Here is a 24,989-nt window from a genome sequence, read left to right on the forward strand (position 1 = left end):
TTGGAGACGATATGTTTTGGCCGTTATTTAAGTGCAACTCAAAATTGGAAACATCAAAACAACATATTTTTTGTAATCAAACAATTTACCTCAGGCGCTTCCAATGGAAGATTTTTGGCAACTTTTATCTCACAAAGCGAAAGATGGAGGACGGCAAGCCAAAAATTATGAGCAATTAAAGCGTGGAATTTTTAAAAAAATACGCGAAATAGATATTCAAGTCGTTCAAGATCCAATGAGAGATGTTCTTAGAAAATTACGCTTAGTTGAGGAACACGGGCCACTTCATGTTGTTCCAGTTATTAACTTCGTTAGTTACTTAGCCGTTAATTATGATCAATGAGAAATGGTTAAATATTTTGTGACATAACTATTGGTACAAACATAACAATATTTGTGATATTGTAACTAAATATTCTCATTAAATTTTAATAGGGTCTTTGTTCCAGATTTGTGCTTTTTTTCATTGCAATGGAATAAAAGATCTTATTATGTGATTTTCTTCATTTAATAGCCAATTCTACATTCAGTAAGTTTTACATACTTCACAGTGTTAGCTCGTTTATAGCTTACATACTGTTTCGGTTTTCAAATTTCTAGTGTTATTAAATGTTTCCTAGTCTTTGGTCCTTTCACAGAGCCACGGGTGTTTCACCAGTTTTTCAATTGCTGGAACTTAAGCACTTTGTCATCGTACATGTCCAGCCCAGGACAAAAGTCTTCCATGAATTTCCTTATTGTTATTTCGGCTTTATAAGCGCTTTTTTGTTACATTTATTGTAATATAATTTAATTAGATGGGAAACTTCAAATAAATAAGAAGTGTTTGGTAATGACAGTCATAGAAAGAGTAGATCAATAGTGCGACAGTGACATTCAATTGAAAATAAAGAGACTGGCGTGACAATGTAGAGGAAAACAAAGAACGTGGATGTTGGGAACAGAGTGAGAGAGTTCAGTTTCGGATAACATGACCTGAAGTTTATGAAAAGATGTGACGGATTGTTTGAGAGAGATGTATGACAATGAATTGAAAAATAGTTGATAAAAATCAAAGAAAAACTACAATGAAAGATCGGATTTTTTAAGGTGTGTTGATTGAAGATGAGGTGCCTCTAATCAATGATAGCTTAATAAAATGATATCTTCAAAATTATTAGTATATTTTCTGCTTACACAATCAATAACAATTAATAGTAATCTAATATTGTCTTTACTGACCTCCGACAACATGTCGGTATATGAGTACATTGAGAACAATGTCACTATCTTTCTATGTTGCTGATTCTTATATTTATAAAAAATATATGTTATGATTTATAAGGTGAATGTTATAGATACAAGATTTGTTATAATTTCAATGTCGCGTATTTAACGGCACGTGTTTGTTAACCGAGTCGAATTTCACGTTTCGGATTTATCTTGGCCTACAATTAACTTTACTACTTTTCAACGACCTTCTGGCTCACCAACCGTCACAAGGTGTTTGATCCTCAAATTAAAAACAATCTATTATTTATGCAAACTATTTTATTGGACTTAATAGAAGCCAACCGTATTGAACTGGAAGATGTTATTCTTCTATTGTACAATATAAACATATTCCCATATCAGTCAATAGCAGAATTAGTCAAAGAGACTCGCTCAGTCCCATATTATTCTACATAATAAAAAAAGTGCGGTTAGGCAACGGTTATTGAATTGCTAACAGAGAAATCAATATCCTGTGTTATGTCGATGACGACATGATATCTGTTGAAAATGAGGATGCTCTACTAAGAATATTAAATACCTTCAACCTCACAGGAAAACAGCATAATCTTAATTGAAACAACCATATGTAGGACAAGATCAAAAGAGCCTATGACATGCCAATGAGAACTAGGAAATTAAATAATATAGCAGAGAAGAAAATTTAAGTACCTTGGAATTGATATAACCAGTTATAGAGACGTAGAAGACGAGATAAAAGGTAAAGTACCCACATCAAATGAAGTCCCGGGATGTCTCCAGAAGTATACAGAAACAAACACAAAAGACAAAAAACAAAGAAAATAATTTACAAAGCGAGAATCAGACTTATAATAACTTATATATTAGAAACAAGGTCTGAAACATCAAAAATAAAACAATTCTTGGAGACACCATGAAGGAAAATTTTTGGCGGGTATCGGAGAAAACAGTACTAGATTGAGAAAGAAGCGAAAACATCAGACGATCATGTGACGTAAATAACACAAAAAAATGATTATCACAGCGTAAAAACAATGGAACTAACATATAAGTCGAGTTACAGACGATAGACTGGTAAAAATAATAAAGGATGAATCTCCAATTGGAACACGGAGCAGAGGTCGTCGACGAAAGAGGTGGAGAGACAATCCGTAGCCAGAATGAGGAAAGATATCGAAAAAAGAACAGGCGATAGACTTATAATGAATGAAAGAATAATTAATCCAAAAGTTGATTGCACATTATACCACCTCGAACTACACAATTTTTTTATTATACAAAATACTAAGCGAATTTGTTTGGTTCTTCCAAAAGATATTTTTTTGAGTTGAGAATCTTACAACATCTCTATTTGGAAAACTATAGCTAACCTACGAATCGCATTCAAAAATTCCATGAATAGAATTAAGAAAACTAGATAATAGAAAATAGAACTTTAAATTTCAAACAATCAAAAAATGGAATGTATCCACCACCTTAATATATTATAAAATGTATACGCCGTTTAATGGAAAACGTACAGTATAAATTGCAAGTACAAAAAGTAAAACAACTGATTTGTGTGTAAGACAATATGAACGATTGCAGTAGTCGGGAACTATGGTTTTATACAGAATTAGTGCTAGTTGATACTATCTACTCTATCAGAAATTCATTGAAAAGATACATGACCGCTTCATCTACTCGATATGGAATGATAGGATAATTGAGGCTTAGAAATTTTATAGACACAATAATCAATTTTGACAATGAACTCAAAATCTTATTGAACCTCACACATTTTTTTTATTTACTTGTTCAAAAAAAAACGAATAATTTCAATTCACTCAGTTTCTTAAAATTCTACTATTGTGACATAAAACTAGAATAAAAAGAGGCTTCCACATTCGATCACACGAATTTTCTTTTTTAATGTGTCAGTGCGCCATTATCACACTAAGACCTTTAATCCAAAAAGCCGTCAGGTATTTCGGATATTCTCTCCAAGACCATCTAACGCCTAGTCATGATACCAGGAGTAAATTTACCAAAGGTCCATTCTAAACGCAATTTTTCACTTGTGGTAAATTCCCCGAGTCAAACCAGCATGAATATATAGGGTGATTCGAATTTCAATTAGATACATGAAAGTCACCCGAACCGCAAAGTTCACAAAGTAAATTCAATGGTTATATACTAGATGATACTCACGTAAATGAGAAATGTTTCTAGATTCATACGAGGTATTTCAAAGTTTGTCACTCATCAAGAAAATTTTCTAATTTTACAAATATTTACAGATATTTATTCACAGAGCTTCACTATTATCTATATCACATTCTATAACGGTCCGTTATTATTATTAATCATTGCAACGTTATAAACTGACTATTGTTTTTAATCATAATTGAAATTATCCACTGAATTGAGTTCAGGTTAAGCTAAGTCATTTAATGTTAACCTTTAAATTTTTGCTTAATAATTAACTATTTCAATAACTTGATGACGAAACATTTTTCCACCACTTATTCTACTTCCAAACGTACTCTTCTTCCAGTGAAATAACTTTTTGAAAAATATAGAGAGAACAATGTATCAATAAACGAAATGTATGAGTATTGAAGGAAATGTTTTGAATTTTTAAACATAGCATCCGACAATAACTGAAGGTAAGAGTATGTAACAACGGAAAAATGAGAACATATGGATTTTCATTCGATACGAATACTTTTATTCTCACAACTTCAGCGTCTGTTACTATTATTACTTGGAAATTCTAACCGTTACTCTTGATATACATTATACAGTTCACGAACTCTTCTCAAACTCTCAGCGAGACTAGTACAACTTTGGCCTTTTCTGTTTTATTATTGTTTTATACTCGTCAACATAGGTCAAAACCTTTCAAATTCACTATAAATAACATGATAGTTAGCATTTCAGACAATTTTAATTCAAACAGCTCCTGACATTTTTCAGTTGTATTCATTATAAAGATTTATAGCGGAACAAACCATTGGGTTTTTCATAACTTGTTTATCATCAACTGATTATCTATTTTCATGAAAAAATTTTCTTGATTGTCAAGTTTTGATAATTTTTTTTTTTGAAATCAAATTTTTATTTTGTAATTTAGTATAGGTAGTTGTGACCATTTCTTCTTTTCTTTAGATATTGCAAAGTCATTCCCATGTAATTTTTTGAACAATTCACAGATAGTATAGAGGATAATAACAGAGGATTTTTCTATATTCTTAGTTTTGTGTTTAAATTTTGTAAATAACAGGGATAGTGTATTTTCCAATGTATAAGATACATTTAGTCTATTGAATAGACTTCTGTTCATGTCACGAGTCAATTCGGATCTTGATTCTTGGATCTTATGAATTGGTTATTTTTTTTTTCAAGAAAAAACAAAATTCAACACCCAACATAACAATAAATTTTCATGACCAAAAATATGAATTCACCTAGTTAGTCGTATATTTGAATGTATGCTAGGTGGAAGTGGAAATTTAATCAGGGCCTATGGTTCACCATATATTTTAATCTTATTTTGATTAAGTTGCTTGTTATTTGTTATCGTTATTTATTAATATTTCTTGCGTGTAATTTTATTAATGATTTATAGTTTTTGTTGTTATTTCGATATTTTTACGACCTACTATTAACTTGGAAAAATATTATCATATTACTAAATGTCATACATTTATAAATTACATAAAGGAGTTGGATATCAATTTTCGTACATGTCAAAACTTCAAGGAGATATTATTGGCTCTCTATTTTCATCGCATAAATTTTATAGGCCTTTTAACAGCTCAAAATTAAACTTTTATCTAAACACTCTTCTGTGAAAGCTTTTAAATCGTAGTAGAATGATTAATAAAATTTATATCTTCCATTTAGATCGATATTACGGAAATTTATCAAAATGTAATTGAAAACGATTTTTAACAACGAAAGCTTATACGCTTCTGCTTTATTATAGTCATTGTTATTTTGAACAGTTAATGTGACAGTTCAATGTCATCTATCGATAAATCTAGTGATTCTAAATAATTCATCATGCTGATAGTTGAAAATCAACAACTCCGTTGCATTTCTATTCCATTCACGAATTTTCTATAAAATTGAGAATAAACGTTTACGTGTATCGTGTCTCTCGACATCGTAATTAAATCCAATAGTGAAAGCTTTCTTGTTGGGGCGAAGAAAAAATGAAGTAGTCAATGTTTATTACTACAAGATGCTAGGGAAAACTTAATTTTCCAACAAAAAATTGGTTAAGTTAACGCAAGGGTATGTACATAATATACCTGTTTATTTCCTTTGCAGAAATAATTTTCATAGAACTCAAAGGATTTTTATCCAAATATCAAATCTCGTTCATGAAATGAAATGACGTGAGTCATTCGTATCATGGGAGGAAAATGTCCACTGGTATTTTATCCAGTTCACAACGGAAGAATGTGGGTTTGACAGGTTTGACATTCAAAATCAAAATGTAGAGTAAAGAAGAAATATATTTCGGTAAAATCGTATCAATGAGAATTTTTTTATGTAGAGATCCTTCCAAGGGTAAGGGTAAAGGGTAGTGTGAGTGCCACGTTAATGCACTTCAACCACCTCTTGCAATCAACCACCATATAATCTCAATCTATTCCCTATTGATTTACTTCACTCACTTTCAAAACTCAAATTATTATTAAAAGGTATTAGTTCTTATATAACATACAAAAGACATTTCACTGCAAGCATTAGATTTATTTCCTGAAAATGCATTCCAAAAAGGCTCTTTTAAGTGAATTACTTCTTAAATACAAATTGTTTTAGGGTCAAATGAAAATTAACCTGCTTATTTCCACCAGGAAATAGGGCAAACATTCTGTTAGATATTTTGATGATATAAAATAAATATTTTCTCAATTCTCAAGTTTATTAAAGATCATACATCTATGTATGTGTGGGTAGTACTCACTTTCACCTAAATACAGTTTATTTTCACTAGCCAGAGATTGATTTATAATTTTACTATATCCACAAAAGCTGATGTGAAATTATTTAAATTAAATGAATTTCAACTTTACTCTTTATTCATACACATGAACAAAATATAATTTATATTAATGATTAGCGGATCTATATCTTGTCCATGAACAATATTAGTTAAAAATTATTGTGATAGGTCGACATAATTTTTATAGCTACTCCAAATCGAAAAAAATCACTCAAATCCAAGGATTATTTTACCTTATTTTAATGGTACTAATTCAGATTTCAAGCAGCTCGCGATTGCAGGATACATGTAAGTTTAGTGTACTTTTTTTTAAATCCGTAATTAAAAGCTAAAAAGCTTCAAACTAATAAAAGTGAGATACTTTTTGGTAAGCATTTCGGGCGACCTAGACAGGTAGGGTAAAAAACGAGTGGGGCGTTGAGTATCTAGAAATCTTGTCCCAAAACACATTTCCGTCATTATTATAATATTTGTGCAGAAGCGGTATGAAACGAACATGTTTTTTTCTCGTGCCGAAAATCATGTGTGACGAAAAACAGGAGCCACGTGTCAATCTCAAATTTCTAGTAAAATTGAGAAAAACTCCGACTGAGTGCTATAAATTATTGCAAAAGGCCTATTGGGAAAATTCTTTTCTTATGCGCGTGCTTTTGAGTGGTGTAAGTGCTTTAGTGGGGGCCGAGAGAGCCCTGAAGATGACCAGTGCCCAGGTCGCCCTTTAACTGTTTCAACAAAAAGTTACCAAAATGAACCGAATTGCGCATGCAGATCGTCGAATAAGCATCCGGATGATTGTCGAGGCTATAAACGCTGATAAAGAAACGGTTAAAAAATTTTACACGAGGAATTACACGTGACAAAAGTCTGTGCGACTCCTGACCAACAGCTCTTGCGTCGACGGGTCTGCTGAAATTTCTCTGAAAGGTTAAGAAAATATCTGTTTTGAAAGGGACCCGATTTGAGTCGATGGAAGCGGTAAAGCAAAAAACGGCAGAGCTCCTAAAGGCATTCATCAAAGAAGACTTCTAGCACTGCTTCTATCAATGGAAAAAACGTACAGAAAGGTGTGTGGCGAGGGGAGGGGAGTGTTGAAGGGGAGCATTCAAATGTAGAATAATTTTTATAATAAAACCCTTTTTGTAACCTCCTTATTTAATAGCCAGACGTCGTACAGCATTTTATTCATCGTTAATCTGCTGTGTTGTTTGTTTTAATCAATACCTAAATATTATGAACAATTTTTAATAACATGAAAATCGAAATACTTCAAATTTTCAATTTTTGACGTAAATAATTAACCAAATTTAACAAATAACTTTTAGTTTTTTTAATACCTACCCCTTCTTTCGAACATTAGAGCTAATCCAAGTATACTTTTTTAGAAAAAATAAGGTAAACCACGCTTTAGACAGGAATTGAAACAATTTCGCTATCAGTTATGATCTTCATTTTTCACATCACTGGCGTACCGTACAAAAAAAACTTGTGGCATCTGTATATAAATTTACTTTCGAAAAAAGTCTTATTTGACTGGACTAATATACTATTCTATCATATTCGAACCAATGCTCTCACGGCGACGAGCACGGTATTATAGACATACCAAGTGGCACTGATTAAATTTCACAACGCTAGTATTGAATTGATAATAATTAACTTATTACAAAACCAATACAAACCATACAAATACCTCAATACAATCTTAACCAATATTGAATGTTATTTATGACTCAAATTAAGCAACTAATTTTGTGTGAAATTGTAGCCTGGAATCTTCCGCTATACATTATATCCTAATACAACGAATTGCTTTCAAGATAAGAGGATTTAAGAGTAAATGGATGATTTATGAAGAATTTCTGACAATTTTTTCGAGTTAATAGAACGAGAAATAATATATTAATCAGACAATTTCCAACATATTTGTGAAAAGTGCTCTCATTAAAAAATGACATAAAGTTTACGTAATTCCAAAATATGTTGACAGTTTAAACGTTTAATATAATTACTAGATTGAAATTTGATAGAAATTATAGAAACTTATAAACAAATGAGTGACCTAAATTGATGAGAGTTTCTTTTGTTTTTTTCTTAATTTCAAAAAACAAGAAACAACATCCTTATCACAAAAGTTAAATCCATTAATGTAACATCAACACCGGATAAATGTTCCCAAGGTTTAGCTGCTTACTAAGATTATACAACACTGCAGGAATTTTCTTGCGTAATCTAATAAATTTTTTAGATTCCCTGAGGGTCGATACATTTCATTTTGCAAGAGGTGAAGGGGTATAGACCTTTCTGTAAAGAAATTTCACAGACTGGTGTCACAATTTGCCAAGTAATTGCCGTCGAAAAAAAAAATTCTTTTAGAAATTCATTCTTGAAATTATACGATTTGTTCTGGAAAGGATCGTAATTTTCTCAAACAATCCAATCAGTGCAGTGAATATTCGTAATGTAAATAATACAGATTTTTACTAAGTTTTGATATCATTGAAAGTATCCCAAGAGGACCAGGTCAAGGCTGTAGGGTTACCGCTAGATTTTCGTTTACTACCACATTTCTCTACATAACGGAATTTTAGATTGTTATAACTTTAACCTAACAAAGGTATTTGAAGTTAGGAAGATTGGGGAAGAATATTCTTCACTGCTGAATCCAGATACTTTGTGGGGATTTCCACGTATATTATAGGAACAGCACAATATTGTGGCGGTTCATTATTGATGTGGGGTGAGATGAATTTGGAGGCGAGTTCGGCGAAGAAGAGCCTGTATTACTAGGTGCACTATTTATTAAAGGAACTTATACTAGGCCACACATGTTATAGTAATATTATTATGAGGGGAATTCCTGCCATGGTTTGGTCTGCAAGCTACCAAGTCCTTAACCCAATTGAACAATTTTGGTAAATCACAGGGAAGGAATTGAAACAAATTGATTATACTTAATATGAAAGATAACTGCTCAACAGTAATGCCATAAGAGATAATACTCCCATTTTTTCTTATTTTTATCGAACATTGAGAAAATAAAAATACACATTTATCCTTATTTGGGAAAAATATTTTCATTATAAGTTTCTCGGTAACGCCCGTTTATTTATTTCTTGAATCGAAAATGGGAGCAAAAGAAATATGATATAGATTAAAAATGGAAATCCGACTTGTAAAGTTTTCTGAAATATTTGCTTCAACAGATTTGGAAGTGAATAAATTCTGCAAGTACATGGTCGAAAACATGAATAAACCAACCAAAATAGTTTTATTTATAATGATTCAGTTCCGTGATCTTTTATTTTTTATCATATCATTCAAACCGAAGCTTTCGATCTGATATTTTATAAATTAACCTTACGCTTTCCTTTATCACTGCTTTTCTGAGCTTTCTGAGTTTTTTACTAAAGGAAAATTCTTATGGAGAATTACAGTAATTTAGACATGCCAACCAGTCACGTATAACAAGTTTCATGTTCTTATCTCACATTTTATTGGAAAAAAGCAGAAAAATTTAGACTACACAAGAATTTTCACCGGAAAATTTGATATAGGTTGCAGAAAATATTACACATATGTTTTCTTTATTTTTTCATGTTGAAATGATTAATATTGTCATATATTTATTACATCCCTTCGATTAAAACAAATATGCTATATTAGAATTACTAAATATTCCCTTCTAAGTATATATACGAAGCTTGCTATTAACGTTTTGTTTTTTGTTCGTCTATTTAGCTATGTACAAGGGTTGCTACTTAAGGTTTGAGATAGGCAAATAAAAACAAATATCTATAATTTAATATGGCTTTATTGTTCTTCAGAATAATCTCCATTAAGATCAAAACACTTGTACATGCGTTTGAATCAATTTTCGAAGCATTTTTTCATTTCGATTGAGGTACCTCCAAAACATGTGATTTGAACACGTCAACCGCTTTGTCAGGTGTAGAAAAACGTTGACCTCGTTAATTTGATCTGCGGAAATAAGAGGAAATCATAGGGTACCAAACAAAGACTGTAAGGTGGATGAGCCATCAATTCGATGCTCAAAAATGTTTTTGTTTGAGTTGATGTGTGAGAGCTCGTATTGTCGTGGTGGAGAATCATTCTTCTTCTGCGATTGATTTTCCTCATTTTTTCGAACACTTCTGGAAAAGAAATGCTGTTGCATTACTCATAACTGACCGTTATACGTTTCTATAACTGAACAGTGGCAACATGTCCTGTTATTATTACTTTTGTTGGATTTGGCTCGTCTTTGAAGACCCGTACAGTCGATTGGTCGTTAGTTTCGGGTTCATATCAATAGATCCATGATTCGTCGCCTGGCACGATCTTATAGACGTCTGTTGAAGCACCGCGATTGAATTTTTTAAGCATTTCTTTACACCAATCGACATGAGCTTTTTTTGAGCGATTGTCGAATTATGCGTTATTCAACGCAAAGAAATCTCAGCAAAATGTTTACGCAATATTGAATGTACACCCAAGTATGTCTCAATTCATGGTATGTCACATGACGAGTTTGCAAGCAAGATGTTTTCTGGCACAACAGCCGTTTTTGGACGACGCGAAATTCATCCTGTAACGATTTAATTCGAAGAATTAACGTAATGCGGTGGTACGAAATGGTTATTCACCACCAAAAGTGGAAGTGAGTTGATCGGCACATTTCTATTGATTTAATCCACCTCGAAAATCATTGCACGACAATGTAAGCGATTAAATTTCATATTTTGCATCCGAATACACTATTTACACTAACACTATACCAACACTCACAATTACACAGTTTGACACACATTCCGATAACCAAGTTTCGTCTTCATAGACTGACGCGCATCAGAAAATGTAATTGTTAGTGTTGGTGTAGTGGTAATGTAAACATTGCGTTCAATCTAAAGATTTGATGACACCATTTTTTAGCCCAGATGAATATTTCAAGTATCTGTAAACAACTCAAATGGTAGTTGTATGAGAACATGTTCTAAGTATGTTCACCATTAAACATCTAAAAACTCAAGCAGCATTCCTCGTATTGGCATGCTACTAAGTGAAATTTCATTACATGTTTGAAGAATTGCATTTTATCCTCGAACTGATTCAACTTCGTTTTTGAGGCACCCAAAACAATCAATTGAACTATAGTTTTTCCTTGCCGTGAATCATGTCCATTTAAAATTTATATTTTATCTCTCTTTATTTCTGCATTATTCTCATATATTTTTAACAAATTCTATTATTCTTGATATTTATATCTCTTTGCTTTCTACCACCTTGTCTAATGAGTCAATTTCAGAAAGGAACGAGATATTCTTTTTCTAGGCTCCTATCAAATTTTTCAATATTTCCTGTAAGATAATGATGATAATCAGAGAAAATGATAGAGGAACGAGGGATTTTCTTAACTCTCAAGGAAAATTCCGAGTTGAGTTTACTTCGTTTTATTTGTAAATTATTCTGCACAAAACTCTAGACAGAAAAGATCTTTCTTCAGAAATCCTTATTAATTATAGGATTCAACGTTTTTAGTTTTTCACTAGGAGCCGTTTTCTACGTACAATAGCAATGTTAAACCTAAAGATAGGCGATTATCAAAAAATAGATTCTACTACGTTAGATGCATGTTCCTATTATTATGGGTAGTTTTCAAGATAATGTTCAATTTACAAATAATTATATAGCGACAAGTTTTTGTGAATTCATAAATATTTTGAGTTACATACAATAAGTGACGTAAGATAAATTAACGGCTTTGCATTCAAAGGGATCGCTGCCACATATGATTAATTAGTTCCATCACTTTTATACTCGCATAATATTTATTTATGTATCAAGGCACCAAAGTTATATTTCTTGTCACGAGTATGGAACTAACCAGACGAGTGACAAAAAGAGATTTTAGTGTCGCCTTACTTATAATATTTTTTTCGAAATCACACAGATTCAAAACAAAATTGCGAATTATTTGGATTTGCGGCAGAATATGTTATGAGTGCCGGGCTTAATTACCTAGCTGGATAATATGTTTACTTTTTGAAAATCGTCTATTTGAGAAACAAAAGGGCCGAGACTATTGTAGCAATAATTTCAATTAACGCAGATTCAGCTTATCACTGGACTTTCCACAAAGAAAAAGTTCAAGAGCACCACTTTTCTTAGTAAATTTTTTTCTGAATTAAAATAATTTTCAGTATTCTCATATAGTGTTTTTGGATATTTCTATCACTATAAGTAAGCCAAAGCTCTACATCTTTAGAGTGAAATAAAAGAAACCTCGTTGCTGAAGCTATATTAGTCTCTACACTACGGATCTTGATTAAATCAATTGGAAAGCCAGCTTAAAGCGAACTGTTCTCTCACCTAGTTCGCATCATTGTTGTTTGAATCACAAGAATATGAACCAATTTCTGGATTGAAACTCAACAAACAGTGGAGTTTCCATTGTTTACTTTTAAATAAAAGAAGACATGCGCGATGATGTGATAAATTAAAAGCAAGTTTACAAATTTTTAGACAATACTTTACTATCAACATTTACATAGTCGGCATTCAACTCTACACAACGTTGCTCCTAAGATTCAAAAAATCCTTGATAATAATCCAAATTTAACCCATTAATAACCAGTGACAGGTGACATTTCCTTTGGCGTCTTCTTTGTCATCATGATGAGTCCCTTTGATATGAGAAGGTAAAAGTGAATTAGGGACCCTATAGTAGGTGCGATGAAATGTCTGTTGCAAAATCATTAAGGAATGGATTAGTTGGTTTTAGTAGTGAAATATCTATTTTGTTTCCCTAGTTTCGTACTCTTTGTCCCTTCAACAACTCCAGAGCGTTGACATATAATCCTCCAATCAATGTTTGATTCAGAAACAGATTCATGATTAACGGTGCCGTAGTATTAAGAAAAGAGTGACTAAAATATACACTATTTTATTTATTCAAAAAAATACAAACCAAACCTGATTTCAGACTTACAGTTAAGCTAGAAAACGAAGTTCTTTTGCTAAGCAGATACGGACGGAGCGGCGCAGTTTGACCAGTTCCACCATTGTAACTAAATTATAGGAGCTCAGTTGTCACACCTCCTAAAAAAAATCTCGGCGATTATTGATGTCGATATAAAAAAATAGAAAATTAATATTTTGATGGAAGGGTTATTCCTTGGTGATAATGTGTCGTCTTGAAAAGGATCTATTTTGAAATTGAATGAAATACTACATAATACAATTGATCAATTATTATCGGTAATTTTTTGATATATGAAAATTCCGTTACAAAACCATTATAAGAATATGACAAGTATTAACATTATCTTGAAAAAAATTTATTCAATAGAATACAAAACAGTGATTTTATACAAAAACATCAAATGTATTGTTTTCTTGATATATATTTTTCTTCTGAATGACGCAACTGAAAATTGTTGAGACAAAACAAGGAGATTGCTAGAATGAAACTCACTCAGCATTTTATATCAATTAGTCTTAAGTATAAAACATTGAATTAATAGTGAGAAACGGCTTTATTTGACAATCTTGGAAACGACAACCATTGTTCTGTCCACAGCAGAAGCAATCAATTACTTGATTTACTCAGAAAAAAAAAACAACATTCAGAAATTTTTAACAGGTTTTGGTTGATAAAGTTTCCAATAAATTTGATATAATCTGTGGAACAAGATAAAAAATGATGATTTACAAGTAATAAGTTGTATGTAAATTGAATGATAGAATCAATACAGAGGTAACGTTTTATTCTGATTCTGAATAATTTTGCTTTGAATATATATATATATATATATATATATATATATATATATATATATATATATATATATATATGTGCATCTAAATGTTCTTGATTTTAGGTCTCTTCTGTTTTAAAATTAGTTTTTTTTATAGTTTTTAAAAGAAAGATAAATTTTGACGTTTCGACTTTTCTTTAAGTCTTTATCAAAATATTTCGATAAATGATGATTTAATGGGGATAAGGTCGCTAAATCTTTCACAGAAAGAAATATTTTACCGCTAACATCTAGATAGGCAATCTCGTTGATAAACAGAAGAAATGAAATAGGGCCTAGTACAGAGCCTTGAGGCACTCCGCATTTTATTGGCTTGCAAAAAGTAATTATTAAATCAACCCTTATAAGCTGACTTCTGTTGGTATAACTTCCACCATGTGAGAGATGCTACACTGAAACCGTCGAAGTACAGCAATTTTTTTACTTTAAATATTATGATTCACACAATAGAAAGCCTTAGAAAAATCATAGACAATTGTTGCGGTGGAGTAATGGTTGTTTAGGCAGCAGTAAACATTATTCATGAGGTAGAATATAGCAATATTTCTGCATTTGTTACATAATAATCCAAACTGGTGGGTAGTAAGTATTTTATGTTTAAGTAAAAATGATAAAAGCCTTTTTTGACCAACCTTCCAATAATCTCAGAAAACGTTGGAAGGAGGGCAATTAGGCGGTAGGTCTCTGCTTGATCTTTATCTTCTCTTCATCCAAATGATTAATTATTGCCGTCTTAAGGCATTTTGAAACGAAATGTGGTTAGATGATTTAATGTAAATTCTGGCACGAACACACTTTCAGTGTGAAACCATCGGTATCAAACGGATAAACTCTCCAAATGCAGAATACCTATCTATCGAACGGCAAATATTGTGAGGAAAGCCTTCGTTAAAAGGTGCAAATAGCACACAACATCTAAAAAACCAGGTATGTTCCCGATAGCAAATTATACACAATGACAAACTTCTATTAGAAAAAGGATAATAATAAGGATGCAAAATAATAGTTGACATAATACAGTAGCAAAAATTGTAAATCACAAGTTACTAATAAAGTATAAACTAATACAACATTCATTATTTTATGAAACGATAACTAGAAAAATTTACTGGGATAGAACCCTAGCACACACAACAGTATCACACAATACACCAGACGTAACGCTTGTCAATAAAAAGAAACAAAAACATAGGCATTGCTTTACGGAATAATACAAAAGTCGTATAAGAGGTATACAAAGAAATTGAAAAATACACCCTACTAGTAATAGAAAGAATTATAGCAACAAGAACTGTTAGTGACAACAAACTACATTTGGTTTACATATCTACAAAAACACACAAATTTTCTTCCTACCTACGCTTAATTAAATATTTTCAATCATTTAAAAAGTTTATCCAACAAGTTTTGAGGGTAAAATTGAAAAATTTGAATGAATAACAAGTTTATAAGCTTCTATTTTATGTTCTTTGGTTAGAAAAATTTCTAATATTCTACTAAATTCAAAAATTTGTTTCAGGTTATAAAGCGCACCGATATAACAGCACAGCAATGGGAGATCGTGTATCGCAAGAAATATTATCCGTACGCTATGAGGATGGGAAGTGGTCTAAACCGTATTATGATTGCGGAGGTGGCAACATATGGATGTTGACTTATACTGTGCCATTTTTTGGTTATAAGAATGACACGTACTTCTTCAAGTGAGTTATCTTTCAGTCTACTTGATCTAGATTCAGAATTTATATATTAAATCAATTTAATTATATCCATCTTGTTTCATAACATTCATCAGGCATCATTTAAATTCGTAAATTAACCCATTCATCACTCTAATCAAGCCACATTAAGCATGAAATAACTGTAGGGACAGGTAGATAACAATTTCTATCAATTGAATTAGCAACAATTAAATTTAAGGGATTTCATTTGGAATATTATTCTCCAACTCTGAATGTATTTCAGTTAATTCAAATCCATCATCCATATTATATTAGTAACTGTTTTGCTAAACAAAACTTTCAGCCACAGAAGAACAAAACTAATCAGAAAGTGAAGACTTAGAACCCCCAAATGTTGCTGAATGTTTGTAGATATGAATAGTTTAGGAATATAATATATTATATCTCAATTTAACTACACATGAAGTGCTACATAACATGATTTGATGTATCTTAATATTTCCTAAGAAATTGTAACAGATGTATCTATTATGAATTAAATAGCACACGATTCAAAACACAATATGTTTCGCATATGAATAAAAGTGAGAAAATTATCATTAAATGATAATACACATCCACGATTAAACAAAAATTTCAACTGTATTATGGTTTTTACTATATCAAGAGAATTGATACTTTGTTTAAAAAAGGAATTGAGTTCTGCATTTGTTCTTAAACTGGTTTTCTGATTTATTTTAAAAATATCTCTGGACGTGTGGTGAATGAAATACCATAATCTGATGAGAATTTGAATATTTTCACATATTTATACTAGTCTAAATGGATAGAAAATAACCTCTGCTAAAGTTCTTTGCTATTCTAACATTCCAATAATCGGTTTAGGGTATAATTATCGTTTCTCGGTTTGTTAGTAAACCGTTCAAATAAATATTACTTTTACTTCCAGGAATAGTAACCCCATTACAACAATTAATTCTTCACAGTCACGCTACAACTGTTTTAAAAGTTATATAGATTCTTAGACCAAATAATGCCATAAATGCTTGTCAACGAAGTTTCCAGGAAGAAGATTTCAAGTAACAACTTTATCCGTGGCTTTTGAGTTGGTTTGGAGTTTCACTACTTCTTGCGTTGGAGTTTATCTGTGGATTATCTAGTGTTTTGTCTCTTTAAAACAAAACATTGGAATTTAATCACTTCCAGATTCACTAAGCTGATATCTTAAGAAAATATATATTTTTTTCTCAAATTTAACAAATGTTGGACATTTTAATATAATATAATAATAATTTTAATATATATAATATAATAATAATAAGAAGTAAAAACACTATTTCAATATTAATTTAAAAAAAATAGATGAATGGTGTAAGGTGTAATACTTCAAAAAATGGTGAACGCTTTTTTTGATACCAATGCACGATTTCCTTTACTCTTTTTACCTTTAAAATGTAATGTGACGAAATATTTTCTATAAGAAAAAAATATATTCATCGCTTTTTAAAACTACAAGCGAGTATAAATTACTACATCTCTGTATGTATGTATGTATGTATGTAATGCTACTAAAACATAAGCAATACTTTTTTCTGTGAAAAGTAAGTACAAGAAGGTTAACCCTATTAGCTTCCTGCGGATATTGATCTTGTATTTCTATAGGTTGTAATGCTAGGAAAAGAAGTGCTTTGGTAGCTGAATCCATAGGCTTGCTCTTCTCCAATGGAATTAGTTCCGATAAACTGACGATCTGGGCGTCTACAGGTGAACTTAGTGTTCATGAGCATCGTTTGCTTGTCGAGTAGGCCTTCTAAATAATGCTCTAGATGGAATTATGTCAGACAAATTGGATGAGCACCTGCTGAGGTAGTATCAGAAGGTTAGCAACCTTTATTCTATGCTCTAAGCTGTCCAAATTTCTGGTCAACTCTGGGTCGCCTAAAAGTCTAATTGCTCTTTTCTCTATGCTTGAGAGCCGAGCTCCAAATGTGACAGCAATACCTCAAAGATGGATGAATCTGGGCTTTGTAGAAGATTAAAAGCTGTTTGGGATTCATATCTTTTTGGTCTCAAAGAGAGTTGAAGCTTTTGTGAAGATGCCTTATCAGATTTGACCACGTGATTATGCCAGGATATATTGCTCCCAACCTCAACACCTAACAAATGAATTTGCGATGATGGTGAAATTTTATGTCCAGACAGGATCAAATTCTGAGCTGCAGTGCCAGCCTCCTTTTTTAAAACAGCACCCTAGGTCTTTGCTGGATAAAACTCATTTAGACTGCTTCCACTCCACTCCAGAATGTTTTCAAGATCGGTATTAATGGTGGTGGTTAATTAAGGCAATGACTGATTCGTGCAATGACCCCACTGTATTATCAACAAAGTTATATATCGGTTTTGCAGTACCAGCATTAACCTCCAACCTTTCTGAACTGTTTTTCATCGTTAACGACCTGGAGGGATCGGTCTTTGAGAAAGCTACTGAACCAGTCGATGTTTGACGAGTATGACAAACCGTACGATCTTTATTTATTAAAAAATTCGGCATGCCAAACCCTGTCAAAAACCTTCGATATGTCCAATGCCATTTCTCTGGATTTTCCATATTGATCTAAACCTTCAGTTCATACGTTGGGGATATAGGCCAGGAGATCCCCGGTTGATCTATGTTCATGAAAGCCGACAGATAATCGCTGATTATGTTCATTGTTCTTTCCTGTATTGAACTCAATCTCAAATTGCTCCCACCTCACTTCAGAATGTTTTCGTTATTGGTATGAGATTTAGCCGAGTTTATTGGGGAGTCTAATTTGAATGACAACATCAGTGTGCTATCTTCGGCGAAGCTAGATATCGGGAGTTACAGTTTCGTCGAGTAGATCGTTGATGTACAGAAAAAAGAGAGTAGGTGACAAGATGCATCCCTGAGGAACGCAAGCATTGACCTCAAACTATTCTGAGGTGTGTCTATCGATAGCGACCTAGATGGATCGGTCATTCTGAAAGCTTCTTAGCCAGGAGTTAAGTGAGGATGACAAACCGTACCATCTTGATTTACTTACAAAGTTAATATGCCAAACCCTGCCAAAAGCACTAGGATTTGAGAGTCATTTGCGTTCAGCAGCATTTTTTTTGTTGACTGCTGTTGAAGCAAACATCATTCCAGGTACCTATATATGAAAAGGAACTTATTCAGATGGCTTCATCGACCGATCAATAATGTCAAGCTTCACATGGTCTAGGTGGATCCTAAGTTTAAATTTCTAGTCCACACGTTGCTATAACTAGTTTGTGATCTAATGTTCCGAGTGGTGCATGTACGGTCGCGATGTACTGATCGGGATCTGTTGTAAGAAACAGATCTAAGATGCTAGCAAAATGACCATCTCGAACAGAAAATGGAACAGGAACCTGGTTGGCTCATTGATTTTGGTCAGTTCGTAACTGTTAGCAAAATCTCAATCTTTTAGCTCCTCATTGTCAGTTCTCTTCACCAGAGATAACAATATCTGCCTTTGGATGGTTTCATTTCAGGTAGCCGATTTTATCAGCAAAATTTGAGAATAACTGCCTGTAGCGGGTATCGCCTGGAGGTTCTGTCTAGAAAGCAAAAAAAAATTTGAGTCGTTGTTCCACGTTGTTCCAAAGCTCAAGATTTTCTTCCCGCTGGCAAGATATGTAGTCCCTAATAAAGACGGTGATTTCAAAGTTATATCTGTATCGAATACAGTAGCAGTGAACCCATATCGTGAAAATGGAGATACCTGAAACTGAATGAAATTAACAAGAATGGTTCACTTTTCCGATGGGCATTGCAGTCAATGTAATAGATTGTAATGTAATGCAGAGATTGTAATGTGAAATATATGGAATGAATATAGAAATTTATCTCATAGTTCAAAAACAAAACATCAATTCCGTTAACACTTTCATTTCATAATAACAAATGCCTACGTTTTCTCAGGAGATAGGTATTCACCATAAAAATTCAATACTGGGAAATCGTGCTGCTTATATAGGTCGTTTGTATGATGTTATGTATCAATATATCATTTAATACGAGATCTCTAATAGATATTATATAAAATATGTTAAAACGAAATAACACCACGGATTTCCGCACTATTCAACTCAAGATATTAAGTTGAAGTTGAAATAGCGTCCCCATATTAACCATTTCATTTCGTCATACTCTAGTAGAATGTAATTAAAGCAGATAACAAAGTTTAAACTTTATAAAATTTGAAGTTCTTAGTCGGGATCCAATGAAATACAGAGAGCAGTGAGATAATAGTTGTTTCCATTGAAGAGATTTCGAATCAAAAGTGACAATACAAGGGTTTGACTTGAAGTCATATATATGGAGAGTACGTATTTGTAACTTACGTTATTAAATTGATCTAAAGCTTTGGTGGAACTGAATATCTACATGAAATTACTAAATTAGAAATCTCCTACAATGATATAATATAAAAAATAGAGGATAAAATTATACTCACTATGTAGGGTTGTTAAGGAATAATTTTGTAGAATTTTCAATTTACTTAATTAGTTAAGGAAAAATTTATAATTCTATTTAATAAATTTCATTGTAACTGTAAACAATTTGTGTTATGGGTTTCTTTGATTTTGTGATAAGAAATGTCTATTAATTCAAATAATTATATAAGTTGTCAGAGTGAAAATGTATTTTAATGAGGATCGAAACGTGAAGAATATTGTCTCTTAAAGAATCTATTATTAATAAGATGCCTTCATGTATAACAAGGCAAAAAATATAAAAATCGGAGAAATCAGATTGACGGAGTAATACAGTTTCTTAATAAGGCAAACAAAAAATGAATGTTCAATAACTTGACGATAATGGTTCATTATTACCTCTTATTGAACCTCATCTCCAATTGACCCTGAATTAAAGTCAGTTTATTTGGAAAAACTTCTTATCGCTGAAGTTAGTTTTTCACAAAGAGAAAATTATCTGAGAAAATGAAAGCTGTTGTTATGAAAGTACCTTCATTATTTATTGATAAAAAAATTTAACAGAAATAACTATGTTGAACAAAAAGTAATTTCACTAATACATTGAAAATATATTCGAGAATATGTCCTTTAACCATTGGGTTATTTCACTTAACATAGCAATTTGCACAAGTTTCCGTATTTCTTCTGATACACCATTAAAATTATTTCTGTTCATTGTTGCAGGGGTACCAGTGGTATAGATATTGATTTACGCCACGTTGATATAGACCAATGTCCTTTAACAGAAGAAAGAAGTCAATTGAACATATTTGCTGCATCAGATAAATGCAAAAGAAGAACAACTATGGTAAGATAATTGAAAATGAGAATGTAAATATATATCTGTTTCACTTGAAATAGTCGATTGCGTGTTTAAAGAAATAGGTAAATCAACTTAATGAAGTGATTCGAGCATCGTATCTACTAATATCACAAATGAGTTTAGCGGAAAATATACTGACTAGAACTCTGTAAACAAATTCAAAATAGGTATCTAGTCTAGAATATTAATTATTGTTTCTTTTAATATTTTAAATTGGAGATAGATATCATAAAAGGTCTTTTAATTCTCTAATCAAAAAATTTTATCGTTTCCATGTACAATACACTAAGAAACTTAAATTTTAATATGAAAAAAAAAACTAATTTCTATGTAGAGGATATTAAACCGCAAATATTTTAACAACATCCTAATTTTATTTGATTGATGTATGTTTGATGAAAAATGCAGATTTTTTTTTGTATACGTGGAACGTCAATAATAAATCCTACCATTAGTATGATTAAATATGTGAAAATATTTTAATATACATTAATGAAACGCGACGAGCAATTATGAATGTGAAACTCGTCTCGGGATAGGTGGAATATTCAATATGCAAGTATAATTCTCCGAGACGCGTCGCTTAGGTGGAAAATCAGCAAGCAAATACTTTTGTAGCATGTTGATGTGAATTTTCAATAATAAATATTACGTGTTATCATAGTTCCTCATAAGAACAGTTTATACAATAACAAATAAAAGGATCTGGATATTTCTAATCTAATCTAATAAAAACTTTGTAAATATTTTTGGTGAATGAACAACTGAATTGTCGTTTACTGTTGTCATATATTGTCGATTAACATCCATTGAATCCGATTGAGATCAACTTCATGTTGATTGATGTCTATTGACGTCGATGGAGGTCAAATCACATCAATTCTCATATAAATTGAGAAGAATTGTCGTTTACTTTTGTCAGATATTGCCGATTAAAATTCTTTGAACCCGATTGAGGTCGATTCATGTCTATTGACGTCGATTGAGGTTCAGTCACATCAATTCTTATACATTCAGGTGAATTGTCATTTACTTTTATCATATATTGTCGATTAACATCCATTAAAGCCGATTTAGGTCGATTATCACTTCATGTTGATTGATGTATTCTGACGTGGATTGAGGTCGAATCACATCAATTATTATATATTCTGTCAGATATGGTCGATTAACATCCATTGAAGCCGATTGAGGTCGATTGTCACTTAATGTTGATTAATGTCTATTGACGTCGATTGAGGCAAAATCACATAAAATCTTCAGGGCTGAGCCATACCGGGGGTTCAAGGGGTGTATGGCACCCGGGCGGCACTAACACAGGGTGGCAAAAGACAAAATGTTTCTAAAAAATAACAGAACCCATTCACGCAAAAAATATTTTAGTCTCAAAGCGCAAAGTGTTTTCTTACTATTACAACCAAATAATGAGCGTTCGGGCGTTCGGCCATGTGTATATTCAAATGAATTGGCGTCTAAATTTGTCAGAAGTTATCGATTGATATCCATCGAAGCCGATTGAAATCGATTATCACTTTATATTGATATATGTCTTCTGATGTCTATTGACCTCGATTGAGATCATTGATATCAATTCTTATATACTCGTATATATACCTCTGTCAGATATTATCGATTAACATCTATTGAAGCCGATTTGCTCATAAATAATTTTGAAATCATTATTGATATGAGAAGCACAATGTAAAAATTAGCCCTATGTGATTTTTGGTGTAATAAACCATGTCAAGTGAGGTGAATTTTATTTTTGTTATGAACATATATTTTGTGAATGTTCTCATCAAGCGTAATAAAAAGATTAATAGCTTCCCCTTGTTGCGCTGCTATTTTATTCCGCGTTTCTATTATTTTTGTCATCCGTATTCATCACTCCCAACCTCACATACCTACTTTTCTGATGCCAGTCATTTAATTCACGTTCAGCAATTTATTTTATTATGTGATTCACATCTCCTTAAGTTAAGCGAATAATCTGTAATGTGACCGTTTCCAACTCTATTTAAAATGATATTTTAACGTTCATAACTAACAGACCAGAAAAAACCCTGAAAAGTACATAACAATTCATACATAATAAACTTCACTACATATCAGACGACGATTTTTCAAACCTTTATAGTGAAATTAAGAGAGAGGGTCAAAATTGTCACACTGCTCCTGTCAAAAGGCATCTGTCATTAGATCAAGACAAATCTAAACCTATGTTTCATTCAAAAAGTCACTGATCTCTATTCTATTTAACGAACAAATTCAATTTTGCGTTTTTTAAGAGAAACTCATGCCAATGCCAATAAATAGATTCAACTACAATAATCACAATCGAAACGGTGTGCTCTAGGCTTGTGCTGGGCACTAGCAAAGTCCTACAAAAACTAGTGGTCCAGCTCGTTTTTGGTGCCCGGTCACTTGGGCAATAAGAGCAAAGAGGCGGACTCGCTCACGAAATTGGGTTCGACAAATCTACCAACGGACCGGGAACCCATTGTTCTACTATTACATCTCTCAACGGTCTGCGGAGATACATAGAGACCTGGAATGAGCTAATGCACACATAGATGGGCCTTCTGCCTTTCTTGTCAAACAAGTGCTCCACTTGAATAAGCGCAAAATTCGTCTGGTGACTGAACTTTATAACTATCTAAGACGCCATCTTCACACTATGGGCATCAAGGACTACCCGGATTGCCGCTGGTTCATGCAAATAACGTCAAGCGCGCGGTTAAAACACTTTGGCAAGCCTCAGTGATGTCAATAGGTTCACGCCAAAGCGCCTGATGCAAAGGACATCAACCTTTGGTAATTTGAAGTGGGGCCCTATAACGACATCTGGCTATTGAATCAGAGTAACAAAACATTGTGAACTGAATACTAGACTATCTCTCACAAGTCAAGTTTTAATTTGATACTAAACCAATCGATTGAGAAGTAAAATTAATTTAATAACTAATAATCTCAACTGCTATTAGGGGATGATATTTTGACAGCAGTGAAAATTTGATGAGCATATCCATAGTAATGAAAACAGAAAACAAAATAGACAAGTGAGAGAACTTATCAATTGAAATGAAAGTAAGAATGAAAGAAGGAATCACAGAAAGAAAAAATTTCTGGTTCATGTATTATTACATATCGCATACCGCTCCAGAGAATACCTTCACAGGTTCGAAGATGACGGTTCCCCGATGTCCCCAATTCGTGCAGGAAACAACGAAAGTGCGGAGCACGTATTTTTCGTATTCCCGCGATTCAGAATGCTTCGTCACACCTGGGAAGCTAAAATAGAAGTAGCACGTTTCACCGCTTAGGTGTTCAAAAAACTTCGCTCTGAAAAGAATAAATGGAAGAAGCAGCAGAATCGACAGAGAAGAAGTCATTGAAGGAAGAGCTCTATAGTTGGATTCTTCTTCCTAATGGCAATCTTGCGGAAGAATGAGAGGCTAGAGATAGAGGAGGTTTTTTTAGTCAGTATGTGAAAGGTAGCGAATTTGACATACCAGCCAAAGCACCAAGCTCTGAAGATACGTTGCAGTAGTTTTTATCCAAATTTCTATAAAATAAAACCTGCTATTAATAGACTAAAGGGTAAAAGTCTATGGACGAACATTATTTTATTAATTGATTGATCGAAAAATGGTTTTTCTTGTTCATCATAAATAAGCTGAATAAATTGTGGACCTAAGAAGGACTATTTGTTATTATTGGTGTAATCAGATAATACTTCTTGAGCGTTATACTCTGGTTCCAGCAGAGATATTTTCAGAAGAAGCCAATTTTCTTCCTTTCGGAGAAATGCTAGCTTTTTGGTTGTATTGTAAGTCCCGATTAATCAAAAACGTGTAATTCCAGTTAACTAAAGGACACGTCTCGTTAGAAACACGAAGAAATAAATAACAAAT

The 24,989-nt window shown here is 32.4% G+C and overlaps 1 protein-coding gene across 1 annotated transcript in view; it reads left to right on the top strand.

The window, feature by feature from the left end:
- The window catches only part of LOC130891864 (probable G-protein coupled receptor 158), a 419,687-nt gene that overhangs the window by 110,714 nt on the left and 283,984 nt on the right, over positions 1-24,989 (top strand). Inside the window, exons 2-3 of the mRNA XM_057796922.1 lie at positions 15,566-15,749; positions 20,937-21,060. Of these exons, the coding sequence (XP_057652905.1) occupies positions 15,566-15,749; positions 20,937-21,060 (308 nt within the window). The remainder of the gene's footprint in view (positions 1-15,565; positions 15,750-20,936; positions 21,061-24,989) is intronic.

Source organism: Diorhabda carinulata, chromosome 1 (assembly GCF_026250575.1).
Source record: "Diorhabda carinulata isolate Delta chromosome 1, icDioCari1.1, whole genome shotgun sequence".
Taxonomy (NCBI): domain Eukaryota; kingdom Metazoa; phylum Arthropoda; class Insecta; order Coleoptera; family Chrysomelidae; genus Diorhabda; species Diorhabda carinulata.